A 23,338-nucleotide genomic window follows, 5' to 3' on the forward strand; every position below is an offset into this window, starting at 1 on the left:
GAATATGACCAATTCAATTTGACAGGTGTCACCGACTCAATTTGAGAGTGTGACCAACTCAATTTGATGTAAGTGACCTAATTCAATTTCAGTTTGAACAAAAAAAGAAAAAAACTGACTGGTGACCAAAAGTTACCAAAAAATTTGGAGAGAGAGAAATAACCAAATGTTATGTACAAAGTAACCAAGACTTACCATAATCATTGCATTGTTGAGAAGTCACCAATTGTACAAAGCACAATTGCATTAGGAACAAAAGTAAATTAACCAAATACAACCATTAACCAAAACAAAAGGTACAAACATTGCATTACTAACAAAAAGAAGTCTAGGTGGAGACATGATATATATACAGTGGGTAGTATGTCTACTTGAACTTTCTTAAAGAAGAAGAAAAAATAAATTAATTAATTCAAGAATTTGAGGCCTTGAGCGTGAATGGCAGGACGTCGTTGTTGTCGGAGTTTCAAATAATTTAAACTCGCATGTCAAAGTACAATGTGTCATTTGCGTGTGTATTTTCTTGTCAATGACAAAAAAGTAAAAAAAAATATATATATATATATATATTCTTTGACAATCTAATATCAACAAAGTTCTGTCATCTTAACAGAAAACATAGAGCTGGGAGCTTTCAACAGGAAAATTTTTGCAACTGGAAAGTTAATTAACAAACTCAAGAATATATAGAAAAATAAAATAAAATAAAATAAAATAAAACCAAAACAAAAGAAACTCAAGAATATTTGCAAGAATTCACTGTCTTGCAGTAACCAGACAAGAAGAAAATTATGAAAAATCAATTACTGAAACTAGGAGAAACAAAATCTAATTCAAAGCAGATCATAGGAACCAAACAAAAACCAGACACAGGATTCCATAGCTAAACATGGCAAATGCTAGAAGTTGACCAATTAAGACAGTAATATTGGTGTGTATTTTTATTTACTTTAAAATAAAAAGATTAGTCTGAATTTGTTGAACTATGTAGCCATGATGAGGCTGGGTGGATGAGAACTTAGGAAGGACAAAAAGGAATGATACCACAAAAATACAACTAAGTTTATATTTACCTGAGCAAAAAAAAATACAGATAAATTTTGTCTTACAGCACTTACTGGAGCTAAATCTCTTTATACTGACCTATTTAATTAATTCCATCCCCTTGACTCAACCCTCGCATGGTATGCAAATCCAGAAGCCACTGCTGCAATTTGTAACTCCACGGTCCATACAACGAATTTTCGTGACAACATGAAAGGTAAAAAGATAGAAAAATTATGGGCTAGCCTTCTTATCAATTAGAACTCAAATATATCAAAGAAGACTTGCTAAATCCCCACATGAACACTGCCCATTAAAGAATTTGTGCAGCTGCTTCCTATCCCGAATGATGATCTTCCTTGCAGTCAATAATGAGATGAATTTAATAAAACTATGGCAATCCCTACACATGCTAATATTCTTATTGACCCGTATTGTTGCAGCATCTGGTGTGTTCAGCAACCCAAATGCAACAGCTAACTTTTCGCTGTGATGAACAACATTAGAGGAAGTTGTTTCAACATTCTCTTCATCTGTTACCTCTAAGCCTCCTTGTGACTCATATCCAAGTGTCCTTGCTTTCTCGAGATAATCCCCCAATAATTTGTCCAACTCTCCGTGTGGAGGATGGAATTGGTCATCAGGTTTGAATGAATAAACCTTATCTTTAATGCTAATCCAGCTCCAATCCTCCAGTTTTCCGAGTTTCTCATCTCTCACCATTTTTCTCACCTTTGAAACATCCTCCCATCTCCCAGCGGAGAGGTACATATTCAGTAACAGGACATAAGTCTCGGAATCATTTGGATTGAGTTTGAGTAACTGTTCAGCAGCATAAAGCCCTAACTCTAAATTCCCACGATTTCTACAGCCTGCGACCAAGGTTGACCATATAGACTCGTTGGGCTCAAAATCCATTTTGTTGATAAAATCCATAGCTTCATCTAACTGACCTAACCTAACAAACATATCAACCAGACACACAAAATGGTCCATTACAGGCTTGATTTTATACTCGTTTTTCATCATCTCAAATAACGCCAAAGCCTCTTTGGCCATTCCAGCATGACTACAAGCTGAAAGAACACCCACAAAGGTAATCCTGTTCGGCCTTACCCCTGCCAATCTCATATCTTCAAAGAGCTGCAGTGCCTGTTGAGAGTGGCCATGTTGTGCATACCCTGTAATCATAGCAGTCCAAGATATCAAAGTTCTCATAGACATCTCCACAAAAGCTTTACTTGCTCTCTCAATGCTACCGCATTTATTATACATGTTCACTAAGGAAGTTCCAACAACCACATCAGACAAATATCCGGTTTTTATGGTCTGAGCATGAACTTGTTCCCCTTGTTCCAAAGCCACCAAACCACTACATATGCTTAGTATGCTTGAGAAAGTGAATAGATCAGGTTTCATACCTGATTGATTCATTCTCAAAAAAATGTTAAGTGCCTCAATTCCCCCATGGTGCGCGGAAAGACTATCCTCTGCAAGATCCATCAGCTGGGCATGGCCTGCAATCATAGCATTCCACGTAATCAAGTTGGCAGTCTCCATTCCATCAAACAACTTCTTTGCATTACTAATACATCCACATTTCAGGTATAGATACATAATAGAATTTCTAACGGGTAGGTTCAATTCGTATCCAAGTTTAATGGTCAATGAGTGAGTCTGCAACCCTACATCCAAAACCTGCATTATACTACACAAACTGAAGACACTAGTCAACGTGAACTCATTTGGCTTGACACCCTCGGAAAGCATATCAGAGAACAAATTCAAACCCATTGCAGAATCACTGTTATCACCACAAGCAGATATAGCTGTAGTCCAGGAAATCACATTCTTTTCCCTAATCCTCCAAAATGCTTTAACCGCAGAATTCAAGCTGCCACATTTAGAGTATAAGCTACAAAGGGCATTCCCAATACTTGTGTCGAATTCAATTTGGTACTTTACAACGTAGGCATGGATTTGCTTCCCCAATTCAATAGCGTACAACGAAGAACAAGCATTTACAACAATTCCTAGAGAGATATTCGTCGGATAAGCACCAACTTCCAACATTTCCTTGAAAACCAGCAGAGCAAGCTTTGCCTGCGAATTGTGAACATAACCCGTCATCAGGGACGTCCATGTCACGACATTTCTCTTAGGCAACTCATCAAAAGCCTTGCGTGCGTATTCCATGCTCCCACATTTCCCATAAGCATTGACAAGAAAAGTCATGAGAAACAACTCTTCTTGCAATCCTGTTTTTATGATGTGGGCATGAATGGATTGAGCTTCTGAAAGTGAATTCTTGTCTATACATTCTTGCAAAAGTGGGACAAACATGGACGATTCCACTTTCCCACTTTCTCTTATCATTGAATATGCTTCTCTAAAGTCCAAACATATTGAATCCAAAGGTTTATCCAACTGGGTATTACCATAATTTCTTATCTGATGACAAAGAACAAGTAACATTCAATCAAATTAATTCTCTTAACGATTACAACAATGAAATGAATTGATACAAAATTAAGCAAGTCTTACCTTTTCGAGGGGAAGAGCGCTAGTGCTGTGTTTTCTGAATTCTGGCTCGAGCTTGAGAGTGGGACCTCCTATAACTGAAGGCAGAGACGCCATTGATATGTATATCTATAGGTGAGATATATATATATATCAGTTGTGTTGTGTATCTTTGCACAGTTCGTCTTCATAGATAGGCCATATGAACACCAGACACATTTTCCTATCTTCTGCTATACCTATGGATGAATTTGTGGAGGGAAGTGATATACTATCATGTTTGCCACGTAATCTGGGCCCACTCCAGTAATAAATGAATGATGTTGCCACGTTACCTCCAAATTGCCACGTCATCTGGGCCCACTCCAATAGTAATAAAAGCAGCAACGCTATTGATTTTGCCACGTCAGTTAGGCCCACTACCTGTACTAACAAGTGTATCGTTCCATTGGACCGGGCCTTGTGGCCCACTACATAAGATTTGGTAAAGGCCTGGTCCAAATATTTTATTTATTTATTTATTTAGACAATTACTATTTTATCCCAATGGAGACAAGAATTGTCAAGCCTCAACCTTCCACTTAAAAATAAAATAAAATAGAGATATCACTTTATAGAACCCGAATTCCATTCTGTAACTTTTTTTTTTTTTTTATTTTTTAATTTGAAATCCAAATATATATATATATATATTGAATGATAAAACAAACACATGCGCCGTGTTGGGAATGGGGTTGGTTATTTTTCCTGCTTTTTTCATTCACACATATATTTTCCCAACGCAATGAGTACTGATTATTCAAGAACCTAAACTAATCACTCTCTAGACACTGAGGCTTGTTTGGATTGAAAGAAAAATAAGTAAAAGAAATGGAAGGATTGTCAATTGTGTTTGTTTAAAAAAAACTACAGAGAAAGGGGAGGTTTTGGAAAAAGGTCTTTCCAGAGGAAACAAAGTCTATAAATACTGACAATTATACATTTTGCTCCTTATTCATAATACACTGTAATTGAAATACTGTTCTGTCCTCACCTCTCACAAAAATAAATCAAATCATTTTCTTCTTGTCTCTCCACTGTCCTTTCTAAACACAATTAGAGAATTGTTACAATATCATTTCCTAGTAATTTCTTCCCAAGTTATCCAAACACAGGTGAAATAAAATCTCTCTTTTTTCTTTTTCTTTTTCTTTTTTTTCCTTCTAATTTCTGTTCTCCGGCTAATAACCAAATAAAACCCAACTACATATAATTTGCCCTCTATTTTTTTCTCATTTATTTTCTTTTCTTTCATAACTAATAATTTTACCATTTACTCCTTTCTTTTCCCTCCTAGTAATCCAAATAAAGCCCAACTAAATACAACTTGTCCGTTGCATATAAAACCAGTTCAATTAGCCACACCAAGTCAAATTTATCATCGGCTCTCAACATGGAAACCAAAGTAAACAAGTAGTGAAAGAGCAGCAAACTTGTCTGAACACAGCAAGGCAACCGATGAGGTACAAGGGCAAATTCGAGCTCTTCATCATTATTTAAAGAGATCACTCACGTGCTTGATGGATTTATAACACGTTTAATGATACAACACAACCCTAAAAATATTCACCAAATGAAGAAATGGTGGTCGTCTGCCACCTTCGTAAAAGTTTATACATTCCAGATCATCAATTTTTCGAAACTACACATTCACCAATTTGCAACGAAGATATTACCCCAATTTTCTTCGGCGAGCTACAGATGAATGCCAATGAGTTCCTCTCACTAATAGAGATGTACGTGAATCTCCCAACTCCTCTTTGCCTCTACAAATGTCAACAACCTCAAATGCTATATGATGAGCCTGTCGACCAACAAACATTCGTGGAGATACTACGTGTTAGAAACATTCAATATAAAAGCAACCTATACATGAATAAAAGCATCAATACCTAGTTACTTTTTAATCTAAATAGAATATATATGTATATATCGCTAGGAATAATCGAAATCATCAAGAATAAACAAGGAAACTACGACAAAAGTAGTTGAATCAAAATGTTGAGAACTTGAGATTTAACTATGAATAACCTAAAAAGATTTATGAGACCGACAAAAAATTGTGAATTGTGCTTTTAGGCTGTAAAGCTATTTCTCACACAAGATAGCAAGAGTCAGCCATGTCATTGAAACAAAGAGAATACCAAACTGCAAAGTAAACTAAAAGACAGCAATAATATACAACATAAATAACCCCATAGCCTGATGGTGAATTCTCATGCCTTCAATCCTATAGTTAAATAACAAAAAACCGAAACAATTGGTTCAAACTGTCCACAGTACAGCAACATACCAGAAACAGCGAAGAGTCTCCTTTAGTCCTTGTACTTCATTGTTTCTTTCTCAAAGCCAATTGTAGGGAACTGTTTGGCATACTCCTCAACCTCGTGGCGGAGCTTTGCAATCTCAGATTGAATTTGGGTATCTGACTTCATAGTCGCCACAAAGTCCTTCAACTTCGTTCCTGGGATCATCATAATCCAAGACTAGTGCACTAAGTATACGTGTGTTGTGGCTAAGAAATTAATCATTACATATCATAAATATAAAGATATCATTGTATATCTAAGAAAAAGACATGACAAAAAATGAAGAACCTTTTGCATCAGCCTTAATCTTCAGAGCCAACTTCACAGCAGAATCAAAAAACTCGGCTACTTTAACAAAATCCTCCTCAATAAATCCCCTGGAGGTGAGAGCCGGGGTTCCTGAATCACCAGATAAGGACTTCATCAGAATGAACTAACAGATTGTAGTTAAAAGTGCAAGATGATGAAATGAGGTCTCTACCCATACGGATGCCACCAGGCACCATGGCGGAAACATCTCCAGGAACAGTGTTCTTATTTGCTGCAATGTGAACTAATTCCAAAACCTTTTCAACTCTAGAGCCATCAATACCCTGTACAAAGCAATTTTCTTAACAAAATAATGATTACCCTTTTTTTTTCCCTGAATGAAATAATGATTACATTGGATGCATAAATTTATTCAAAGCCCACAGTAGAAGTGTATTTAAATTTCTGATGAAGGCTGTGCAACTTTCTCGATCATAAACCCAACAATAGAACTAAGGGCAACAGGGTTGGAAATTTTCCGGTTTTATTTGTTGCAATGCAGCAATATTCCCTTAAACAGAGCAATAGTTAAAAGACCATTACTCAATGTGGTCCCCAATTAATCAATGGTGGCAGAAGGGATGGACTGGAAAGATCAAACTTTTGGGCTTTGGCATTACATGCACAAGTGATTACCTTCTACTCGAACATTCATCTTCCACTACACCAAGCAATGACCCAGAGGATCATAGCAACAAACAATGATTCATGGCTAAAGTTTTTGGCAGACATGCCCAACCATGTACATTTTGGTGGAATTTTTCTAAGAAGTGACGGAAAAAGGTTTTTTTGCTGAATCTTTTGACCAACATGTTGAAAAATATATTTATCAACATCTGATTCTTTCCAGTTGATACCATTTCATCATGCAAAAATAATATTATGATTAAGAACTAAAACAATTGCCATAGAAAGAAGAAAGATGTCTTCTTACCTTGTTTTTTAAATTCACCAAGACCAAGTGGTTCTCAGTTCCACCAGACACAAGTTCATAGCCCCTCTCTAACAAACTCTGCAAAGTTAAAAAAATTCAGAAGTGTAAACCACCACAAATAACAGTCAAAACGTTAGAAAATAAAGATAATAAAGCCAACTACGATTTGAAATTTGCTAACAAGAAATATGGTATATAAACCAAATCACAACAGTCCACATGTTGGAAAAGCACCTGTTAAATATATGTACCTGGGCAAATTTTGAGCAATTGCTAAGGACTTGCTCTTGATAGGCCTTGTACTCTGGAGTAGTGGCCTACGATCACATAACAATTTTTCTTTTGATAAGTAAATCACAGAATTTTTAGATTACGAATCAAGATTGGATATGATGAGTACCAATCAAATGAATACTTGCACATCTCCTATAACACCAAAAAGTGTAAAGAAATATGACAATGCTGCAATTACTTGGACCAAATGGCATGAAAAAGTCTAAGAAAACAGACCTGTTTCAGCGCAACTGCTAAGCCAGCAATAGTGTGATTGTGGGGACCACCTTGAAGTCCAGGAAAGACGGCTTGATTGATTTTGTCTGCATAATCATACAACACCTGTAGAATGGAACTTGAAATTAGAAAAAAAAAATTCCAGATAGATCATTTTGAAACCTAAATGTTCAGCAGGTAAAAAAGCCAGCCATGGCCCCATGACTAAAAAAATTGCACAGAATGTAGCAGTAATAAGGGTAAGCAACGCATGCCCCTAGCGTAAAGCAATGTTTTCCTTTTACTTGTTTGTTCCTAAATTATAACTCACTTCTTGCCCTTGTTTGTTGATCTCTTTTACACCTTTCCTGTAGAAGATCATTGCCCCACGTGGCCCACGAAGTGACTTGTGCGTCGTAGTTGTCACTATATCTGCATATTCAAATGGAGATGGAATCACACCAGCAGCAACCAACCCACTTATGTGTGCCATGTCTGCCAACAAGATAGCTTTCTGCTTATCACAAACCTGTGGAATCCATCAGAAATTAAATCTCATCACTTCTATACAATATATAGAAAAGTTGATGTTAACCATGATATTGCAATAACATCAGTCAAGCTGAGAAAATTTGCCTTGCGGATACGCGCATAATCATAAAGGCGCGCATAAGCACTCGCACCAGCAACTATAAGTTTTGGCCTAAAGAGCGTTGCACTTTTCTCCAACTGCAAGGGTAAAAGTGGAATTACTAATGAATAAACAAGATGGAACCAAAAAAATTTAAAGATAAAATGCATAGAATTAAACTGCCTAAACATCCCCCTTTAGCCCCTGGAACAGAAGAGACAGTCTAATCTAGAAACATATAAAATAGGTATTCAGTTCTCAATCAGTCCACATCTATAACTATTTATTATGCCATTACCAGGTTTGGTCTTTGGCTTTTTCTCTCACCCTATTATATAAAAATGAAGGGTTAAAATAGTGAAAAACTTAACCTCTAATTAGCTACATAGTTTAACTGTAACTCAGTCGTCTTCCACGTCTACTAAAAATTTTCATTCTACTCAAAAACTCTGTCCATTACCATGTGACTCTCTCCTGACTAGAGATAACTACGAACAAATGCCAACTTTTGAAAACTTAGCATCATAAAATATATATGTGTTTGCCTATATATATATATATGCTTATGCAGTTAATCCAGATGGTTTAGATTTGCAAACAAAATGATGAATGAGAAGGCTGGTACATTTTGGATATCATGCTTACAGCTTACCACAATCCAATTCGTACCCAAACACGGAAGAAAGAAGAGAATTTTCATTGTCTATGAATAAGATATAACCCTAATTGACACCTTGTAGAATATATACAAAAATGGTGCGAAAGATCAAGCCACACCATTATGATAATGCTTCAAGTGGCTTCAGAATGCAAATTGCACAATTGTGATAATTAGTGTTTGTTTGTGGTACCAAAATTGCGAAGGCAAATAGAATAGATTGTTTGACCCTAAAAAAATTTGAAGAGTATCACACTACAAGGCAATGAAGATAAAAGAGATGGTGAAATAAACAGTGAGCACTTTTCAATCTTCGTGTAAATTAAGTTTTGGAAAAAATTGGTGAGCACTTGCCAGTTTTTCAGCAGATTACAGCAATATAAATTAACTTGAGTCCAATCTATCTCTACCTTTTCAATTTCAGAAGTAGGATAACCTTAACAAGACTAAACTACAGGCAAACAAGTAATTAGTTTATAACAAACCACAAAGACACACAAGAGTATTAGTTTACCCCTGTTGGAACAATAACTTCCATAAAGAGAGTTTGAAGGTACCTGATCATAGTCAATGTAACCAGTGCTCTCATCCAATCTGTATGGCATTGTCTCAAAAAATATTGAGACAGCGGATATCTTCTTGGTGTCTGTCTGCACAATGACAAGAGAATGATAAAGTCTAGTGTATCATAAAAAGCTGTTATTATCATTTGCCTAAAAGAAAACAAGTAATAGAAGGAACTACTGAATAAAATTTCAATGTGCAGTCAAATTTTATTTATATTTTATAAGTTCAATGTGCAGTCAAAATCACTTTAAAAGAAGAGAAGTTCATGGTGAGAGGAGCGGTGTAAGATCCTTGGTTTCAGAGCCCTCCAACAGTCCAACCTAAAATGTTTCCGTGATGGCCCGAATTTTGTTTCGGACCAGATCGTGCTGCAACCCGGTTGACCCGAAAAGGGAAAATTTTATGACCCATTGTTTCCCTTGTGGGTCGTGGACCCTGTTTAGTACTCTCTTGTAACCCGTATATAAAGGTGTTTAGGGTTTGGAGTAGAATAATGAGAGAACATTGAAAATCACATGAGAGAGAGAGAGAGAGAGAGAGCGAGAACTACGGTTTGGGGCCGAAACTTGTAATCTCCTGATTTTCATATAGTGAAATCTTTTGCCAGATCTTCACCATGGACATAGGCACAACTTGTGTCAAACCATGTAAATCTTTGTGTTCTTTGTGTGGCATGTTTATTTTTTTGTCGTGATTCTTGTTTTGTTCTTGGTTCGCTACATTTGTCGTAACAGTTTCAAATATGCCCACCATCTAATGCAATTACCTTGAGAAAAAGAGACTTATATTTTAATGAAAGGACACCCAAGATATCAGAATCATCAAATTGATGTGGTTTGGGTAATCTACAAGAAACTTGGGTAGGTTATAAACTCATAATAGATCCAAAGCAGATTGACCAGACATAAATAAGACAATGAGTGTTTTTTGGACCAGGGGGTGGGGGGGAAAGCTACACTTCTAAATCTAAGTAAATAGGTTACATAAATATACATGCATGTCAGTGTCACTGTAAAAATGGCATACTTCTCATTAGCTCCTTACTTTTAAGACTAAATTGTATTGCCCGTATTGACCTTTGACAAACATGTTTCTTGTAGTTATATTTATTATATATGGAAGGTATGATCCAGCCATAAGATACATGTGCAAAACTGCTTCAATTATGACACAAATATTCACTTGCAGTTTTCACAATTCAAAAGGATTGTGCTCTCTGAAGGGTATCATGCCTATATCAACAAAACAAGAAACTGAAGACTGCTGAAATTTCAAATAGAAGGAACAGCGAGGTTTATCTTGTATTCTGTGAAACACTCTAAAGCACTTCGCAAAAATATATGTAGTATAGAACAAAATACTGACAATACTGTAATTGAGCAGAAGAAGAGAAAACAAGGTGAGTTTTGCCCTGTACAATTTCTGTGCATACATGCCACACCAATGATTAAATAGGATTGCTCGATTACCAATATAACTGGAAACTTTGGCCCCAAAAAGGCTAGAAGGTAAGCATCTGCCAATAACTAATCATACATCTGGATTTGTGGCAACTCTAAAGGGAAAAAAGGCAATCTGCTGTATGTGACAACTGAGTAGTGACATTTCCACATTCGAAGCAATAAATAAACAAACACATAAGCCATAATGACCAATATTTTAAATTTTTTATTTGCTAATATTCAGGGGTAGGACATCACCAAAAAAATCTAGTTCACAAAAGTTAAATGAGGCAAGTGGTAAGCACCTGATAACCATGTGAAAGATGTCCACCATGAGGAAGATCAAGCGCCATGATTCTCTCATGAGGTTTCAACAGTGCAGTGTAAGCTTGAAAGTTAGCAGGGGATCCAGATAGAGACTGCACATTGACTGCAAGTAAAAAACAATGCAGTACTTTTAAGTTTAAACAAAGATAATGTTCAGAATCCAAGTCTTTCCAAAAAGTGAAGGACAATAAAGCAATGTACAAATCATTTAATTGGAAAAAGAAAACATAAATTGAAGCCAGAGGTTAACTCAAAAAGTTTAACAACGTCAAACCCATTGCTTCCCAATGCCCTTCCAGTGCTTAAAGTTGGCATTAAAGGATGGACATATGCAAATGAATGATTTTGAGATAATAAAATATGTTTTTGTTTTGTTGCATGATATAAATTCAGGAACAAAAAGAAATAAAAAGGTTTTTCAGTACCAAGTGGATAACCAGCAACCTCAAATGTGAGACCACGTTATCATGGATTTGGCTCTACAAGGGCAGGGAACCCCAATTTTTTGTGTTTTAACTTCTCTCCTTTTACACTTCTCTTTTTCTATCACGTGGCCACTTTTGTACCAAAATTGTGAACTATATGTTGAAAACTATTGAATACAGACACTATTCCTGATAAATCTGACATTTGCAGCATTTAAAAGGAGAAGTCAATTACTTTAACTTGAACTAATTTTACTCTAATTCCAATTAAAAGTGCCAGTACCATATCCCCAAAAATAGCATAAGTCTTCCAAGACTGTTGTATGCACCATCTTGCTAATGATAGCTAGAATTAACGCTATGACCAAATGTACACTTTTCTTGCAAGGAAATTTCTTGACAGGATTTCCATGCTTCTTCACTAAACCTCCCTATTCTAGCCAGTTAAGGCATTTTAATTAGACATGCATATGTGCTGTAATGGTGTCATAGACAGCCCCGTAATCCAGCCGTGTATGGTAAACTTCTGGACACAACTCCGTACTTCAACTGTGCATGACAAACTTTATATCAAATTCATCATCGTCGCCATTATCATCCTTGCCTTGGTTCAACCGAATAGGCTCAGTCACATAAACCCTTTTTCCACTCTTTTCTATTGCAGTTATCCTATTATATCCAATTTCTTAAGATCTTTCCTTAGTACTTCATCCCATGTTAGTTTTAGTCTACCTCTTTGTCTCCTACCTTCTTCTCTAACTAATCTTCCTTTTCCAACGGTACATTTAATGATCTATTTGTATACGTTCATACCATCTTAACCTACTTTCTTTTATTTTATCACCAGTAAGTGTCATCATGTCACTTCACTCCTAATTTCTTCATAACATGTTGTCATATATCTATAAACTTCATTTAAAATATTAATTTGCAAATATTAGAACTTTCTTAACTTAACCTTAGGCTTTGAAATATTTTTTTTCGATGAAAGACTTTGAAATATTTTCCAACAAGCTGACAACATAATAAGTCTTCAAATTTGAAGGGTTAGCTCTGGAAACTTGTACTTTTCACTTGAATCAGAATTCCTTAAATGCATATTTCCTTAAAATAACAATAAATAATACATTTATATATGTGTATAAAAATTTGTGAAAATGCTTTTTTTCAGCTTAAAAGGGCTATTTGGAAAAACCACAAAGAGCAAAGGATCTCTCTGAAACCCTTATCCAAGTCAATGCAACTAGACGCTTAGTCAAGTTGAAGGATCAACTAGCAAACTTGACTCGAGGAATAACACCTGAAGTCTAAGCCTGATTCTAACTTGACGTCCAACCCAACTTTATTTTTCTGAACTCGGGTTAAATTTGGATTAGTGTCAGTTTACTTATATGTTAAACAATTTCTCATAATAACACAACATAGGTTGAACTCGTATTCAGTTAAGATTGCCCAACACCTTTGTCCAAACCCAACTAGACTAAGGTAAGACTGAAATTTTTCAGTCCAAGCCAAACCCGAGTAACGAAAAGTCAACCAAACCTATTAATAAACTGGATTGATTTCAAGTTGAGTTCGGGTTGGTCCTGCCAAGTCATGGTCCCCATAATCCAACTGTATATGGCATCTAAATTCCACAACAGCCACAATTTTTTTTATTTTTTCCAAGGGGAACAAGAAAAACAACAACAAAGAAAATCACTCTAGCCAATTAGCATAGTGATGTAGCAATGAAAAGTTCCACATATGCAGTAAAATCATAGATCTCCTTTTGGTAACCCTAGGCAGTCAGTTGTGGAAAATTTCTACAAAATGCATGATGCTAAATGGCTTTAAACATTTGAACATAGTAAGTGAAATGGCGTGTAATAGAAAAGAATGGAGACAAAGAATTCATGTAGTTGAGCCCATTCATATGGGATTAAGGCAAGGATGATGATGATGCATGCTGCTCAATGGCTCATTCATCTAGCTGTCCCCCCATTTCCCAGCCCCACAGTCCTACCCCCGAAATCATTCATCAGAATTTATATTTAAAGGATTCAATTAATCCCATTAAAAAATAAAAAAATAAAAACCAAAAGTTAAGAATTGAAAAACGCTTAAGCTTTCAGTTATCCTAGTGAGTTATAGTTTTTTTTTTTCACTTTCTGCTTGGTTAATAGACAACTAAGCTAAAGAACAATACTTTTGGCTGCCATTCCCCATCTTTAATTAGTGGGGAGGCTCTGTCTTGATGATATGCCCTCTGCTTTTGTTCTGTACTCTATTGTTCTTTATATTATAAAATCACCCCATTTAGGAAATAAAAAATAAAAAATTAGTGGGGAGGCTGTTCTTAAAGAAATACAGCAGAAATTTTTTTACCTTCTAATTTATAGTTAGATTGTAACAACAATTGAAAGAGGCAACATTTTCCGCTAGATAATAACTACAAAAGGATTTTCAGTTGAGATATGCCTATGCTCGAAGATGTCCCTTTCAGCTGACATATCCGTGTTTTTGCCCATACATTTGCAAGTGAGAGCAAAACAATATCAAGGTAGTGCTTGCTCTCAATTAAACATGGCAGGAGGCTAAAACCGATCTCTATTTGCTCAATTTAACTAGAGACTTGTAGGGAAGTGTGTCCTAATTAGGATATTGTCTATATTTTTGCTGTGAGGCTCTCAATTAATAAAATTAGGGGGCACTTAGTACATGTTGTGATTAATAAATTTGTTTTTGGTTCAGTTATATTCCCAATTAGATAAAATGTGTCGCACTCAATTAATCTGGAAAGCATCCTCAGGCCCCACTCACCAAAAGGAAGAAAAATATGATAAATCAAATATATGACTGAAGATTGTTCATTTCTCTAGAATAAAACATGTAATAAAGCATTTACCTCCCCATTTTTCAGGATCCAATTGAAAAGCTTCCAACGCACGCTTCTGACATAAGGACTCTGCCATGTCGATGTACCTTAATGCACATAAATCCAATGTTCATGAAAACTATACCAGAATCTAAAGGTACAATAAATTTATCAGTTCAGCGTAAAACAAACCAGAATAGAAAAACTTCAAAAAGTAGATTAAACAAAAAAAAAAGAGAGAGAGAGAGAATAAAAAGACTTCTCATACTCATTTCCTCCATAGTATCTAGCACCAGGATACCCCTCACTGTATTTGTTGGTCATGACTGACCCAACCGCTTGCATCACTGAGAGTGATGTGAAATTCTCCGAAGGTATAAGTTCTAGTCCCTGGACACAAGATATCGTATTTCCAACTATTAACCAAGCTTCAAATTAAAGTGGAAAGCTACTAAAAATACTACTAGTATAAGAAGAGTAATAACCATACTAGAATATAGAGATGTGTTCATGACCTACACATTAATGTACAACATTATATTCATAATTATAAATCAATCAAGCAAAAAACATTCATTCTAAATCAAACAAAGAGTGATAATTACTCAAAGAGTAAAACAAATAAACAGGATCAAGGTATAGCAATCTGTACCTTCCATTGTCTGGCTTTTTCAAGTTCAATGATGTTGGCGATTTCCGGATCCATCTCTTCCAATGGAGCATTCAATTGGCTTGTCCACTGTCAATGAAAACCCATTAGAGCATAAACACAAGCTCGAAAAACAAAACAAGATCCAATGAATCCATCAATTGAATTATAGATCTTGCGAGTATCCAGCAAACAAAAATCAAATTTTTGACAGTTACGACGAAAATTAAAAAAACAATTAAAAAAAAAAATAGAAGTAAAGCCATGAGAGATCGATTACAGTAATGCGAGATTTCTCCTTCTCGTCAAGTGCTTCACTCGGCAAAGAAGTCTGCATAAGAAAACAATAAAAAAGATCATGAAATTAATGGAGAGAGTGAACACGAAGCTCGAAACGAATCACACAATTTTGGAAGTTCAACAGAAATGTGTGTATATGTTTTTATATATGTAGAGACCATGTGATAGACGGAACCGCCGAGAGGACGAAGAGGCTTGTTGACGGAAGAGCATAGTCTGCGAAGCGCCATCGCCATTGCCATGTTTTCTGATTCACTCTCGCTCTAACTCTTCACTCTCTCTCTCTAACGCATCCCCCAGCTTTATTTGGATTGTGGTTGGGTTTGCGGCAGTAGTGGTGGTGGTGGGTAGGTGGGTGATGATGGGGAAATTTAAACAAATAGAGATGAGTATAAAATAAGATTATATATTAGTATATACTATATACTAGTACTACAATATGATATACATGGAAATGAGTATCCCTGTCAACAACAGTACCGTAAACCTAACAATTAGGGTCCAGGGTTTTACGAGCCAGGTGGAAGTTGATGGCCAACAAGTTCAACAACCAAGCAAAATTGGGCTGGACTTTTTTAACTTTTTTTTTTTTTTTTTGTGTGCTTGGACTAGGCTTAACATTGATTTCTATTTGGGCTTGGAACACATATTATTTTTTTTTTTAAATGAGGGAGTCTCGATTTAGTAAACATGGATTTGATCAGACATTGAGATGGGCCAAACCCTCAAAATTTTATTTAATTCTACTATTTTGTCAGATACAGTTTGTGCATTGATGATATAGTATTAGATTATTTTTTTATTATTATTATTTTATTTTTTATTTTTTGACCTTGGCAAGACGCACTCAAAGTCTCACACAACCACTTTGCTCATTTGGGGACCGACCACTTTGCTCCTTTGGGACCGACTATACTGTAGAAGGTGACGGAGTACCCTATATAGAGAATTCTGAACAAAATGAGTCCCAAGACTCGACGGTAGCACAAATTCAAAACGAAGATTTTGATTTTCAAAATATCAAATTTGATTATGAAGATCCTAATCATACACTTGCAGCAAAGCAATCACAATAGTTGCCTTATTTGTGCTACCGCCGAGATTTGTCTTGTTCAGAATTCTCTATACCTTATGTTACATCCAATATTAAATAGTTAAACTTTTTTACTACTCAACATAATCAAATTGTAATACCAAAGGACCAATTGGCCCAACCGTATCACCCCTTCCTCCCCAAAGGAAAGGTTGAGGGTTCGAACTGCAATGGAAGTAGGGTGCATGTGTGAGTAATTGCTTTAACTTCCAAAAAAAAAATCAAATTGTAATCACGAACACACAATAACGAACCTAATCATCCTCGTGTAAAACTGTAATGAAAACACCACTTTTTGCCAAACCAAATAAAGGCATACAAATCTTGAAGCAAAACAAGAAAAAATGAAGAACATATGCTCTAAATTTGTTAAGAACAAGAGTCAAAACTCAAGAACAGAAACTTCTAAGGGAGAAGAGCAGTAACAGGAGAGACCCAAAAGCATGGCCATCATCAAGGCAACAGTTCCAAAGTTACAACACAAGGCACCTCCGACAAGGGAAAAAATCATCCAAACCCACACAAGATCAGATCAAGTGGAAAAGATCATATCAAGTCGGGAACAACCAAAACCAACTTAAATCAGAGATCTAGAAAACAGCATATCCACGTACCCATACTAGCCGGAAACAAGCCAAATATTAACAGATCTAGCTGAACAAAAGCAAAAAGGACGTGAAAAACACCAACAGAGCGAACTTATTGACATACGCCGAGTTTAATGAAGCTATGGGAGGCAAAAATGGCACCTCTCCACTCCCATGGAAGAGAGTAGGGAGAAAACAGAGGGGAAGAAAGGGTTTGTTGCAGAGAGAAAGTTAATAAAAACACCAATTTTATTATTACAAGATGCAATATTGAGATTTTTTAAAAAAAAAAAAATAGCTATGTTACAAGCTCTCACTCTAAAAAAAAAAAAGCCCTGAACTATAGACAATCGGGCTCTTGCAAGAGAGTTGGGCTCCAAAGTTACAACCACAAGGTTTAGGTTTTAATCCTGGTTTTGAAAAGATTTCAGATTACATCGAGTGCCCAAATGATTTAAGGAAGACTCAACCATGAAGAAGATATCTCTTTCTATTCTGCAATGGAAGACGCAACTATAAAGAATAGAGAGATTTTCTAAATTGTGCTGCAAGATTTTCTTCAGTTTGAGGCGTGGAAACTGAAAGTGATTAAAAGGGTAGTATGGTCATTAGGTGATTAAAAGGCAATTTGGTCAGATTTAAGTGGAATAAAATACATGTGACTATCACGTGCTTTTATCCTGTTAGTTTTAGACGGGCAATTAACGGAATGGGGGTAACATGATAGTTTTTAGAAAATATTAAGAAATTGTATGATAGTTTCTTTAATTGGGTGGGGGAGGAGGGTTATATAACTATTTTTAGAAACAATAGAGGATTTTATGATTTTAACCCTTTTTTCTTTTGATAAAAGGTCTCGTAGTAGTTTCAACTCTTCAAATAAAAAATAGGGTAAACAACAAGTTATGATGAGAATTTGATACTTTTTATTTTGATGGTTCAAGTGGCTAGTGAATTTTATAAACTCTTGATAAATTTTAGTTATAAAACTTACTTTATGACATTAATTTAATCACAATAATTTTTTATTTAATTTTTTTATATTTTTATGTGAGAGTGAGACTATGCTAAGTAGGGCCCCAATTTAATTTTTGCACTGAGTCCCCAAAAACTTAGGACTGCCTATGCAATTTATTTTATAGAATGAAAAAAGTTAAATATTTTTCAAATTATTCCTTTTTTTTTTTTTTTTGGGGGGGGGGGGGGATTTTATTATTATTAATTTTTTTTTCCCCTTTCAGTAACTAAGATAAAAGTGAATTTTATTATTAAGAAGATGTGGAATTACATTGTTTTTACATTTTGCACTTCATTAGATTTATACCGTTAGCCTTTTAGCTTGCTTATTAATGGTTGATTTTTTTTATTATTATTTTTTTTTAAAATATACATACGACTATTTAAGTTAGGAGTGCAGTTCGAAAGCGAGACTTTAAGAACTTATCTCCTAAATTACTGCTAACGCCTCTGTACCCTTGGAGTTTATTAATGATTGATTTTGCTACGTCCGCAACGTTTTACATAAAAATATGTTTACAATTTTGGCTTGATTAAACTTTAATTATACGAGATAAATTTAAATTTTTCCACTAATTATGGTCAGACTCTTTAATGGATATCAAAAATAATTTATCAAATATCAACTCAACCTTCTAATTTTAAAAATGTTCAAAAATAAAATTTTGTTGTGTTGGCTTATTATTTATTCCTTTATCTTGCACTACTTTCGATGCTCAAATTCTGATTGGAGTCCCCTGCGCAAGATCATGGGTTCCCACCAAAGCTTTTATCAATCACACTCTTCGAGATGAGATTTCCCTCTCTAAACACCAAACCTTCTCTCTCTCACACACACACTGATACACACAATGAGACTTCATGATCAATATAACACTAAAATAGTTGCTCTCACAATCGGAGAGCCTATCATCACTCTTAAAAATATGGACAAACAAATTTTTAATCTGCCTACGGAACAGAGCATAACAGTAAAATTGTCAATTTTTACTTTTTTTTATTATTATTTTTTATTTTTAATAAGTGAAATTAGGGATCATAGAGTCGGATCACTTAAGATCTGATCCTTTACTACTCGGACTATACCGTCACACCTCTTAACAATTTTTAAGATAAAAAAATTAATTTTTCTCAAAATCGGAGAACTTATCAATTATCATTACTCTTGAAAATTCGGACAAACAAAATTTTTGATTGGCCTAAGTAGCAAATCAATAGAGTTACTGTTCAAAATAATACTAGAAAGGAAAATGATACAGTATATTTTTTTACTCTATTTTACTGACTATATAACCAACTAATTTGATGTAAGAATTAGTAACCTGATATGAGAATTACTGACTATGATAAGTACCTGGATATTAGTAATTGAAACAAAAACATAAAATACTTAGAGAAAGAGTCGTTGGACTCTATTTATTAAAGGAACTACAAAAACCGAATGCATTACTTTACTAAAAAAACACCTGGTAATCATAATACCTTATTGACCCAACACAAAATATATATGTGTGTGTGTGTGTGTTTATTAAATACACACACATGATCATTACTAACATAGGTTGAAGTAGAAGTGCCAACTTCCATGATACAAGAAGGTGGGTCTATCTAAGCTTCATTTGATTTTTGTGAAAGAAAATGGATCTATGGTCCATATATCATGGTGGACTGTTGATTTGGGGGCTTCTTCCTAGAAAAAGAATAGGTGGTTTGAAGGGTTTTGATGTTTAATGGCACTATACGATGAATTGAGATGATGGTTATGGGTCAAGGTGATGGCCCTGGTTGAGTTATGGAGATGAAATAATTTTGTAAGTTCTTTAGAGAGAGAAAGTGAAAGGTATAAAAATGAAAATTAGGCAAAACATCAAGGGTATATTAATCTTTTTATATTCGTTAAATGAATATTGCCTTTCTTGGCCGATTGCTTGATTGGTTTCCACTCTTGAGAGTAAAACGGATTTCGTTTCCACCCTCTAAAGATGAAATAATCTTTTATATTCGTTCAATAAATATTGTTTTTCTTGTCTGATTGCTTGATTAGTTTCCACTCTTGAGAGTAAGACGGATTTCGTTTCCACCCTCTAGAGATGAAAGTTTACAATACTCCGGAGTATTATACTTTCGAGATTCTTCATCGTTGGATGTGGTGGTGGGATTCGATCACCTGATATGAATAATCCAACAACGGAGAACCGTAACCATCAGAATATACTATAGACTTTCTCCTTCTCAAAAGTGATCTCTTCTCTCCTCTATGCAATGGATCGTGCCATGCATAGGAAAAGACCATAATTTTATAAGAATTTTGACAAAAAAAAATATATTTTAAAATTATTTTTTATTTTATTGGTAAGATATACATATAATACATTTTAAAATTATTTTTTATTTTATTGGTAAGATATACATACAATACAGTCACATTATTATTTTTATCTTATCAAACCACTGTTGGATTTAATATAGAGATTGGTGTTGATGGGCAATTCATTACAAGAAATTAAATACTTACTAGAACAAACCTTCAAATAGAAAGTGATTTTAATTGAATCGGTTTAAATTTCAGTCCGCTAAATTGTTCGTATGTATAGAGTATTTAATACAGCAATTGATTTGATATGTGGTATATATATATATATGTATATATAATACACACACACACGCATGACAGAGACTATATTAAAAATATATATATTGATGCTTAAAACGTAAAATGTCTATGTCATATGTAATTTAATTAATCATTTTTCCCCTTTTGAGAAATAATTTATATTTTATATAATTGCATATGATCGGAGACAATGGAGATCAGTCACTCCTCTAGTAAATACATTTAAGTTTTGTTTGGATGGATGAAATTAGAAGGAAAAGAAAGAAAAGAATAGTGATTTTTCATTTATGATTTGTTAACGAGGAAAATAAAAAAATTTGGTTGGTATCTTCTGACTCTTGGAAGGATGGCAAAGAAGAGATGGTGAGAAGATCTGGAGAAAAACATATTGCAACTTAAGTTATGCTTTCACTATTTCAAAAATAATCTTAACATTTTAATACTTGGGATTGGTTTTGGATCTTTCATGCGTAGCTTAGATGCAAGGCGACAAAGGCCTCTTTCCAGAGGCCTAAGTCGTTAGTGAGATACCATTCTAAAAGAGTTATAATTCTAATCTTGTGTCAGGACCTACGGGCCAAGCAACAATCTCGATCAGACAGACAAATTCTGTGGGGCATAAGCCTCCCAAAAGGTAACGGAGGCCGGCGTGTAAAGGTTTTCTCATGCTGGACGGAGATCGGCTCTCGATTGCAAAGGCAAAAGGAAGCTGGGTGGGACTTTAAAAAACATCTAAGTCTAACCTTGGCATTAGGGTTATGATAATAAATTGCTTAATATAGTTTCTTTTTACTCTTTTACCTATCATTTCTTTTCTTTCTTTTTTCATAATTTATATTTACACAAATAGAAATGCAAATCTTTTTTATCTTTACTGTTTATCCAAACGAAGCCTTAATATACGGAGAAGTCCAACAATAGCAGGCGGAGGAGTATTCTTGTGACATAACCGGAAGACATGGTCAAATAATGCATAGCGGGATTATATTATACTGTAAAACATAATATAAACAGCTTGCATAAACACAGCGTAATAACATTCCCAAAAAAAAAAAAAAAAAACACAGCATAATAGCGATGGCAAGCTTGAGAGTGAACCCTGAAATGTGAACACACATCACATAATAAGGAAATACTATAAAAATTGCAAGTTGTCATCAATGGGACGATTAAATGCAACCAAAAAGATACAGCTGGTGGAGATTCTTTTATTCTCACTACCTTGGGAGATTCTGAATCTCCTTCATCCGTCACAAGAATCCACATTGATTCTCCACGCTTACACGCTTTTCTAAACTGCGTGAGAAACACTTTGCCATTTTCAAATGCAGTACGGTCCAACTCTTTCTCAAGTTGGGGTAAATTACACTCCGGATAAATAAACGACTTTATCGGATTTGTGCAGAGTCAGGAATGTTTTTATATTATAATAATATATTAAATTACATTTTATATAATAAAATGTTAAAATTTTTATTTTAATAAAATGTAGTCTGCAAGTTCGTGGGAAGAAAATATTAAGGGCTTGTTTGAAAACTGTTATGATATTATTTTTTTGATATTGGTATTTAAATTTGGACCTATATCATATTTGGGACGGTTAATATTGATTTGAAATAATTCATAACATATAAGATTTTTTTAGCCTAAACACATATCATCAAATTAGTGATATTGTGTATTTTAGTACTGTAACAGAATAAGTAAAACAAAATTTAGAATTTTAAAAAATAAATTTTCGTTACTAAATATGGTTTCAATTTCTACCCAAAATTTTCTTATAACAAAACGATTGTTTTGGTATTTACAAAAAACATAACGCTTAAAACACATCACATGCTAAACGGGCCCTAAGAGTGTCGTGGTCAAAGTAATAAATGTTGAATAGTTTGTCGTATATAATTTTTTTAAATATCAAAAAACTGGAGAAAAGCATTAAATACCCCGAGGTTATCCTGACCCTTGGATGCGGTAGAACGCACCACCACATCAATGATATAACGACTTCAACTGGTTTGAGTACGATATTTTTGAAATATTTAATATTTTCTCAAAAGGACAGTTGGTGTAATTTATTCTTTAAAATATATAAAATGTGAATCCATAAATGATTAGATATTAGAAAAAGATTTGAATACGAGTTTTACCGAACTTTTAGATGGTCTATAGTGGATGAATATCTAATAATTTTGCTACAATTATTCCTCACAAATCTCTTTTTGTACCAACAATTTAATATTTTTTCTACAATTATTCCTTACAAATCTCTCCGTGTACCAAAAGTTGAGACCGACGGGAGCTTGAGAGATCCATCATTTTCTAACCTATACAGGTACTGTGTGGTAGGTTGAAGTCAAAATCGCCAGAGTAAATAATAACCCAAGCGACTGTGATTTGTGACTCCATTACTTACCCTACTAATAATGTTTCTTACCATGCTTACCTTTTAGGAAAAAAGAAAAAAACAATGTTTACTATGGTAAAAACAAAAGAAAAAAAAAATGTTTACGGGTAAAAACTATGTTTA

The 23,338-nt window shown here is 34.6% G+C and overlaps 2 protein-coding genes across 2 annotated transcripts; both read right to left on the reverse strand.

The window, feature by feature from the left end:
• Positions 1-1,038: 1,038 nt before the first annotated feature.
• On the reverse strand, positions 1,039-3,796 carry LOC132276721 (putative pentatricopeptide repeat-containing protein At5g52630). Its single transcript, XM_059778293.1, has 2 exons — positions 3,589-3,796; positions 1,039-3,495 (listed from the first exon to the last, which is right to left on the reverse strand). Exons 1-2 carry the CDS (start codon positions 3,679-3,681, stop codon positions 1,318-1,320), a joined length of 2,271 nt encoding a protein of 756 aa, XP_059634276.1. The 5' UTR covers positions 3,682-3,796; the 3' UTR covers positions 1,039-1,317.
• A 1,271-nt stretch (positions 3,797-5,067) lies between these two features.
• Positions 5,068-15,883, reverse strand: LOC132276598 (serine hydroxymethyltransferase 1, mitochondrial-like). Its single transcript, XM_059778091.1, has 16 exons — positions 15,659-15,883; positions 15,481-15,531; positions 15,204-15,290; positions 14,820-14,941; positions 14,582-14,658; positions 11,248-11,372; positions 9,491-9,583; positions 8,281-8,373; positions 7,976-8,173; positions 7,666-7,770; positions 7,407-7,472; positions 7,156-7,233; positions 6,394-6,505; positions 6,201-6,311; positions 5,897-6,067; positions 5,068-5,407 (listed from the first exon to the last, which is right to left on the reverse strand). Exons 1-15 carry the CDS (start codon positions 15,740-15,742, stop codon positions 5,919-5,921), a joined length of 1,551 nt encoding a protein of 516 aa, XP_059634074.1. The 5' UTR covers positions 15,743-15,883; the 3' UTR covers positions 5,068-5,407; positions 5,897-5,918.
• Positions 15,884-23,338: the final 7,455 nt, after the last annotated feature.

The sequence above is a fragment of the Cornus florida genome, unplaced genomic scaffold, assembly GCF_030987335.1.
Source record: "Cornus florida cultivar Cherokee Brave unplaced genomic scaffold, ASM3098733v1 CherokeeBrave_3.0.0_Hap2_Chr10, whole genome shotgun sequence".
Lineage (NCBI taxonomy): Eukaryota > Viridiplantae > Streptophyta > Magnoliopsida > Cornales > Cornaceae > Cornus > Cornus florida.

Excerpts from the sequence above, each read along its gene's own strand:
- LOC132276721 (XM_059778293.1), bottom strand. The coding sequence starts at position 3,681 with ATGGCGTCTCTGCCTTCAGTTATAGGAGGTCCCACTCTCAAGCTCGAG. Across the intron at positions 3,496-3,588 it reads GCGCTCTTCCCCTCGAAAAG|ATAAGAAATTATGGTAATAC; the intron begins GTAAGACTTGCT and ends CTTTGTCATCAG.
- LOC132276598 (XM_059778091.1), bottom strand. The coding sequence starts at position 15,742 with ATGGCAATGGCGATGGCGCTTCGCAGACTATGCTCTTCCGTCAACAAG. Across the intron at positions 7,473-7,665 it reads TAGCAGTTGCGCTGAAACAG|GCCACTACTCCAGAGTACAA; the intron begins GTCTGTTTTCTT and ends ATGTGATCGTAG. Across the intron at positions 7,234-7,406 it reads ATTGCTCAAAATTTGCCCAG|AGTTTGTTAGAGAGGGGCTA; the intron begins GTACATATATTT and ends TTAACTTTGCAG.